At 55.4% G+C, this 7,447-nt stretch overlaps 1 protein-coding gene across 2 annotated transcripts; it reads right to left on the bottom strand.

The window, feature by feature from the left end:
- Window positions 1–274: 274 nt before the first annotated feature.
- ASB13 (ankyrin repeat and SOCS box containing 13) lies at window positions 275–7,447 on the bottom strand. 2 transcript variants are annotated; one of them, XM_044428969.1, is made up of 6 exons: window positions 7,323–7,447; window positions 4,922–5,109; window positions 3,621–3,771; window positions 3,080–3,214; window positions 1,755–1,946; window positions 275–866 (listed from the first exon to the last, which is right to left on the bottom strand). In XM_044428969.1, the coding sequence occupies exons 1-6, from the start codon at window positions 7,363–7,365 to the stop codon at window positions 739–741; spliced, it is 837 nt and encodes a 278-aa protein (XP_044284904.1). In that variant the 5' UTR covers window positions 7,366–7,447; the 3' UTR covers window positions 275–738. The 2 variants fall into 2 exon arrangements, with proteins under 2 accessions (XP_044284904.1, XP_044284897.1); XM_044428962.1 differs by lacking the exon at window positions 7,323–7,447 and having other exon boundaries at window positions 4,922–5,224.

The following is a 7,447-nucleotide window of genomic DNA, read 5'->3' as shown; positions in this document are numbered from 1 at the left end:
ACCTGGAAGGAGGCAGGTTGGAGAAGGCTGTGCTTCCATCTGTTGCACGAGGCTCAAAGCAAGAAAACTGTGTAACAGTGCGGTGCTTCTGGCTGCAAAACTGCAGAACTCCCGCCTTGAGAAAAGTACCACGGAGCTCCGTTGGCCTATCGGACAGAAGCCTCTTTTCCTTCCAGTGCTGCCACAGTCTTGCATAAAACACGCTTTGCAGGTTTTAGTTCCGTTTCCCAAGCCTGCAAAACCTCTCAAACCAGAGACAATAATGGACAGGAAATAGGTGCACACGGAAAAGGATATATTCCACTGCCAGAGCAGGCGTGCAAAGGAACCATGCGCTGCAGAATCCTTTTTCACAGTAGTGGAAATGCTCGTGTTTGTTGGCGTGCCCCCCTCGGGGTCCTACGGATGCGAGAGCAGCGGAAACAGTGAAGAGCCTGGGCTGGGACCCAGTGCCTCGACGTTCGCGTCAGCACCGCCCTCCGCCTCTGGCGTGGGGAGAGCAGGATAACAGCGCTCCGCATGCTCAGAAAAGCCTCGTAAAACTATTTCGTGCTATTACGGGAACAGGCTGCGAGGGGCAGGGTCCACCTGCCCACTTAGATGACAGATTTCTCACCGGTAGTATTTACATCCATCACATTCAAGCCATTTGGTAAGATCTCCTGAGATCAATGTAAACAGAACGTTCTGGCGTGAGGTTGGCGTGAGGCTGGTTTAGGCCGCATCTTCCTCGGCCGCTTAATTGTAGGAGAGGAACTCGATTAATCGCGGAGGGATGTGGAGCTGGGTGATCTTCCGCAGGGCCTGCCGGCCGATGGCTCGCCTCAGGCTCAGGCGGCAGAGCTGGGACAAGCTCAGCGGCATTCCTGAGAGGGGGAACCAACGGGATGGGTTGAAGCATGGGGGAAATGCAGCAGGCGCAAAAAACCCAAAACACGAGTTCTGAAAAGGGGATCTACTCGCTTGGACAGTGTGACTGAATAGCTCAAAGCTACACATCCCGTGTGCCTCTTGCTTGGATGTCAAGATGGTGTGGCAAGAAATGAGCGGTGGAATTGGTAAGGAATCTCTGAATAGCTGCAAAATGACTTGGAACTGCCAAATGAAGATTCACCCCCACCCCCGGCAGGCCACACCTGCCCCTCTGGGGTTCCCCAGACTGCCAGACCCCTTCTCCACGCCCCCTGCTCTTCCGCATGTGCCCCCCATCCCCTCTCCATTCTGAAAGGCTGACATACTGCTCTAAGATTTCGCTACTTGCAGAAGCGCCGGCTTTCCGCCGGTCCTTTCAGAACCTCCTTTTGGCTTTGGCCATGCTGCAAGCCACAGCGGGCGCTGCCTGCTAGACAGCTGGCTGAAATATGCCAGGGCAACACAAATAAACAAGCCTTTAGCCACACCTAAATGGAAACTGCGGGGAGAACCTCTGTTAGAAGAACCTTTCGCAGCTAAGGGGTCACCACTGGAAAGGCCCTGCCAAATGCGCGATCCCCTGGCCATGTTCCTCGAGAGCAGCACAAGCAGAGCTTTCCTGTCTGGCCTTAGATCCAAGGATGCTTCCCCAAATACTGAGACCCGGCCAGCCTTTTCGCCTTCAATGTCCCCGGTGGCATTGCAGAAACGAACACAGACAGCCGCATCTGCCCAAGGCTTCACAACCGGGAAAGGTGCATTAGCTCACGGCAAGCAAGGGGAGTGGGGGGGAGGGAGGGGCTGCCCCCTCAGCCACGGAGGGGCACGAGAGGCACACTCACTCTCATAATACTCAAAGCGCTTGGCTGTGGGGCTGTTGCTCTGCGTATAGTCGGAAGGCTTCTTCCCCCGGTTGTCCCTGGCGTAGACGTTTCCCCCGAACTCGACCAGCATCTCCACCAGGTCGGCGTTCTTCACCTTGGCCGCATGGTGGAGGGCTGTCTCGTGAAGTTTGGCGGCGTTCACGTTGGCGCCTGATGGCGCCGACAAAAAAGAAGAAAACAAAGCCGGACAGGGGGTTTCAAAGGCAGCGGCCTCGTTGCTTTGCAGAAGCATTTCAACCTGTGCCCAAATGGAACGTTGATGCCCCACAGGATTATGGGAACATGGGCTGGATCCCCCTTCTCTGGCCTGGTGCCCTCCAACACTTTTGGGACATCAGTGTCCATCAGCTCCAGCCCACATGTCCCTTGGTACCCTGGGAGAGATTACAAGGTCAAGGGAGCCTCAGCCCCAGCCTAGCTGGCTGGAGAAGGAAGACAGCTGGAGTCTGGAGGGCACCAGGTTGGAGAAGGCAGGGCGATGTCCAATCAGAAGCAGTGTACAGGCCATCAAGCATGCAGAGCAGCCGGAAAAGATGCTCAAGGGCTGCCCACCAGAAGTGTGGCATTTTCTCTCCCACTGGATTATTATTATGATTAATAATTTCATTTCTATACTGCCCAATAGCCAGAGCTCTCTGGGCAGTTTCCAATAGCTCATAAAAGCAACATGACCAAATACCCCGAAACTCACAAAATACAAAGCTTTTAAAGCAAAACAGCTTTAAAAACATACAATGAAGAACAACCCTGAGCACTACCCAGGATGGGGTCCCCTCAGGTGCTTGGAAACCCCACGGCTGTGCGACCAAGGCCGCTGCTGCCCTTAATGTCAGGCCAGGGCCCAAACGCAGCTGGGGAGGGGATCTTGGGGGCGGCATCTAGAGGTGGCCTTGGCCAAAAGGGTGGAGCTCAAGTTTCCACCATATTTTAGCTTAGAGCTCTTTCTGCCAGCCCCCAAACCTTAGGAAAAAAATTCCAAACTTTTAAAATGGGGTGGGGGAGGAAACCATGCAAAGACCGGAGAGCATCTAGCTGGTGGCTGGGCAGACGAGGGTCTGCTCCTCCAGGGGATCTTGGAGGGCACGCTTGGAAGGCCAATTTTTGGGGGGAGGGGTATCTGGAATGTAGGAAATCATTTTAAATGCACTGCATGGCTCCTTCTGCCCCTTTCTGGCCACTGGCCCCTTGCACTCCAAGCACGTCTCCCACCCACCCAAAGACTTTGGGAGTCAATTAACGGTCCCCACAAGGGAAGCCCCCGCACTTGGCCCTCTCCCCCGCACCTGCATTGAGCAGTATCTTCACGCAGTCCAGGTGTTCTCTGGCACACGCCACATGCAACGGCGTCCCAAAGTGGCAATCGTGGGCCTCGAGGTTAGCGCCAACATCCACCAGGAGACGGACACACTCAGCGCTGCCTTTAAAAAATAGAGGTGGGGAACTTGTAGGCTGTCCGAAACAATCCAGAGGCTCTTTAAAGGCTAGTAAGTGCAAGACAGGTTAGGCGGGGGAGGATTCCATAGCAAGGGACACTGCCTGCCCACAGATCTGCAGGTCTCAAGAAAGCAGCGGAAATGCATTGATGCTGCAATCTGACATTGCCACTGGGCGCTGCAGATGTCGGGGGGATGTGCAGTGCAGTGAACGAGTCAGAATTTCCAAGATCCAGACCTGCAGATTCCACAGCAGTCCATTTCCCTGAGTGGTGCAGATTCTCCAGATTTATGGGCCAGCCGGTCTGCTTTCGGGATTTTTATGCAAATTTAGCGATTCAAAAAGATGAAGAGGCAGCTGGCCGAATACTACCAAGTGCGGCAGGCTTACCGTTCAAGCAGGCCTCGTGGAGGGGAGAGGCGGTATAGAGCGGCGGGTTGACCTTGGCGCCGTGCGAGAGCAGGACCTTCACACACTCGACGCTCCCGGAGGCACAGGCGTCGCAGAGTGGGGTGCTGCCGTCGATGTTCCTGGCATCCACCTGGGATGTCATAGGAAATAAGTGTAAAGTGATTTGATTTGATTTGATTTGACTTTATCTTATTTTACCTTATCTTACCTTATATTATTTATTATTTTATTCATTATATTTATACGCCACACTTCTCCCTACAACCCACCCCCCAAGTTTCTCCTCCTTTCCATTTTGTCCATTTTAACCTCACAACAACAACCCTGTGAGGTAGGTTGGGCTGAGAGTCTGTGACTGGCTAAAGTGGGAACTCTTTAGGGTGCTGCCCTGAGACACTGTAAAGGGCAGGATACAAAAATGTTTAAATAAATAAATAAATAAACAAACAAACTCGAATCCAGATCTCCCAAGTCCTGCCCAACACTCTAACCTCTACACCAGATGCCTCTCAAAACATACGCACACCACTGCAACTGCATTATAGTGCACAATCGAAAGTCTTCTAAACCCCTGAATAAAAAAACAAAACAAGGGAAAGAAGGGCCGGTGCTCAGATTATCGTGCAAAAAGTCAAGCAGCTCTCACTCCACCCCGTTGCTCAAGCCGAAAGCGAAACCAGGCTGCTCCAGAAGCGCTTCCAACATGTCCCTCTAGATGAATACAGTGGGAGGCTGCAGCTGGGCCAGAGCCACGGGGCAAGTGCCACGGTGGAGTGGAAACTAGACGCCGGATGCCTGTGTCCCGGCCTGACACTTTCACTCGTGCTGGGCTGCCTGTGGCTAAACTGCCTGCTTGTCAAGAAGTGGCTGGCTATTAGCCAGCTAGTCCCTGGGGCCCACCCAGTCAGCAGGGCCTTTGGCTCCCACAGGCTGAGCTGCAGTGACCCTAGGAAAAACGGTGAGCAAGCATTAAAGTCTTCACGGTCCCCTGCAAGGCAGGAGGGTTGTCATCTCCATATCACAGGTGGGTGCGAGAGATGCTGGCTTCCCAGGGTCCCACTCGGGCAGAGCTGCCATCTGAATTCGGGCCACCGCGGGCCTGCCGCACCCGCTTTCGTGGGCTAGCTGGGCTGCAGAGGTGCCGAGGGCTGACGCACTGATGCGGAGAGGCTTGGCTTTGCGGATGCTCGTTTCGCTCCTGCATCCCCTTCACCCGCACCGGGCAGTTCCCGGGACGCCCGGAATCCCTGCCGGCCCTGGACCAGGAACCCACTGCGCACCTGCGCTCCTGCCGCAAGGAGAATTTTCACACACTGGGTCTGGCCGCGCAGGCTGGCCTCGTGCAGGGGTGTGATGGAGTCGTAGGTGACCAGGTTGACGCAGGCTCCGCTCGCTATGAGCTCCTGCAGCTGCAGGGCCTCTCCGCTCCGGGCAGCCTCGTGAACGGGCGTCCTGGCAGCCCAAAATCCTGGGAAGGAAAGGCGAGAAAGCAGAGGAAAGCGGCTGCACAGGAGCGGAGGAACGACCAACAGATGATCTAGTTCCTCGATACCAACGATCATCTAGTCCCTCTGTACCACCAGACGTACTGGGCTACAACTCCCATAATCCCCACCCAGCATGGCTGCAAACCATGTGACCCCCCCCCCCCCCCAAGGCCACAGAGTGTCAGAAACGGGATAAACACAATTCTTTGCAGGGTGAGAGCTGGGCTGAGCAGGAGACCTGCAAAAACAGCTCCCATGTGGAATCAGCCCAGTGCGGGACACAGAAGTGGGTCAGCAGGGGGGCTGGGGGAGGGATGCCCCCTGGCAGATGAGGTTTCTTGGCAACAGGAGCTGAGGCTGGTAGCCGGCAGCGAGGAGGTGCCCAGAAGTCCCAGCGGGCAGATTCCAAGGGAAGCAGGGAGGAAAAGGTCGTGGCGGGGGCAAGCCAGGAGCTGGGGCTCTTTTCCTGTGCATGGGACCTCACCCGTACGGGGCTTCCCTCCTTTCCCTTCTGCACATCCCACAGGGGAGCAGGGCACCCCGCCTTCGGAGCCAAGCACCCGTCACTGCCAGGCTCACACTGGGGGTCACCGCACTGCAACAGGCTGCACTGAAGCATGGGGTGTTCGCTTCTGCAAGCACTCAAAGAGGGAGAAAGTGTGTGCTTCGGCTTTGCACAGAGCTGAGCAGAACCCGCTTTGCAAAATGCAAAATGCAAAGGCAAGCTCTGGAGTTCTCTTCCAGGGAGTGTGGTGACGGACACCCATTCGGACAGCTTGGTCCATCTGGAGAGATTCTGGAGGAGAAGGCCATGGGTTGGGATGGCCCTGAACGCTGTATCTTACCTCCAGGATCACGGGTTTATTGCCAGGGAACATGCCCAGAACACCATGGCACTCATGCCCTGCTCGCAAGCTTCCAGTATTTATTTATTTATTTATTTATTAAAACATTTTTATGCCGCCCCATTCGCCGAAGCCTCGGGGCGGCTTACAACAATAAGCCAGTAGCCACATGTTTGGCCACTGTGCAGAGAAAGTGCTGGCCTGGAGGAATTTTTCATCTGGTCCAGCCAATTTTTATGTTCTTAAACCTCTGGGACTTATTTCTGGGTGTATTTGTAATCAAGGGCTTCTCCTCACTGCACAGGGAAGTGTATACATGGGGAGCATAAATATGAGAGAGATGGAAATACAGCTCAGTAGTAGAAGTATTGCTCAACAGAGGCATCTGTATGCTTGTCACTGGGTTCACGATGTGCCAGCGACCCCAAAGGAAACCGCTTTGCACGGAGCTGAGCAGCGTCGTTAGCAAGTCATTTCAGACTGAGCCAGTAGCAAGAAATTATTAACAGTGGGCGCCTATAGCTGTTTGCTCAGGAGCCCAGCGCCGCTCAGCAGGGCATTCTCCCGATCCTGGTGAGCACATTTCAAGTCGCAGCAGGAAAATATTTACCACAGCTCTCCTCGGATTCCTGCCACGTGCTTGGCTGTGCGGTGAGCGCGAGGGAGGGCAAACAGGGACACGGGAACACTTGCCAAGCCGGCTGGAACATTTCTTGGGCTGCAGTCGAGGAGCAGCTCCCAGTGCGATGCAGGGAAATGGGGAACCGCAGGGCTCCATCCCGCAGGGCCAAGGGAAGCCCTGGAGCAAGCCGGTCCCGTGCGTGTTTACTCCGAATTAAGTCATGCTGGGGCAAGGAGAGCCGGTTTTCTTGCCACAGGCATGGGAGAGCTGTGGCGACGCACAACAGTTCGGTGGGGGGACATTAAAGCAGGCGCTGAACTGCTTTCGTCTAGGTGCCAAGCACGGAGGAAAAGACACGCCGCCTACAAAACGGGCAAACTCGGGAAATATTTCTATCCCTTCCTCTGCCATTATCAGCTCCGCATCTGGGCCAGGCCCCCCCAAGCTGGGGCTCTCCAGGTGTCTTGGACTACCACTCCCATCATCCACCCATTTGGAGGGGCTCCTGGCGCGGCTGTCCAGCTAGAAGAAGCCTCAGGACCACACTCAGGACTAGCAACATGAGCAGGCTCGACCCCAACGATCGCCAGTCAGAGAGAAGCCACCCGATTCCCCCCTCCCCAAGAAACGTGGCCCCCTCCTCGATCCCCGAATCCACGCCCGGCATCCTCGTTCCACCGCTTGTGCCCCCTCCCCTTCAGTCCTGGATGGCGGCACCCCCACTCACCAATCTCCCCTAGCAGGGAGCCGCTGGTCACCGTCCTTTCCATTGCCCCCAGCTCAGACTACAAATCCCAGCAGCCCCCGCCAATCGGTGGGGCTAGGCACGGCCCACGGCCCACTCCGAATGTC

The sequence above is a fragment of the Varanus komodoensis genome, unplaced genomic scaffold (assembly GCF_004798865.1).
Source record: "Varanus komodoensis strain SLA01 unplaced genomic scaffold, ASM479886v1 scaffold1, whole genome shotgun sequence".
Taxonomy (NCBI): domain Eukaryota; kingdom Metazoa; phylum Chordata; class Lepidosauria; order Squamata; family Varanidae; genus Varanus; species Varanus komodoensis.
This window is presented reverse-complemented; position numbering and strand designations above follow the sequence as displayed.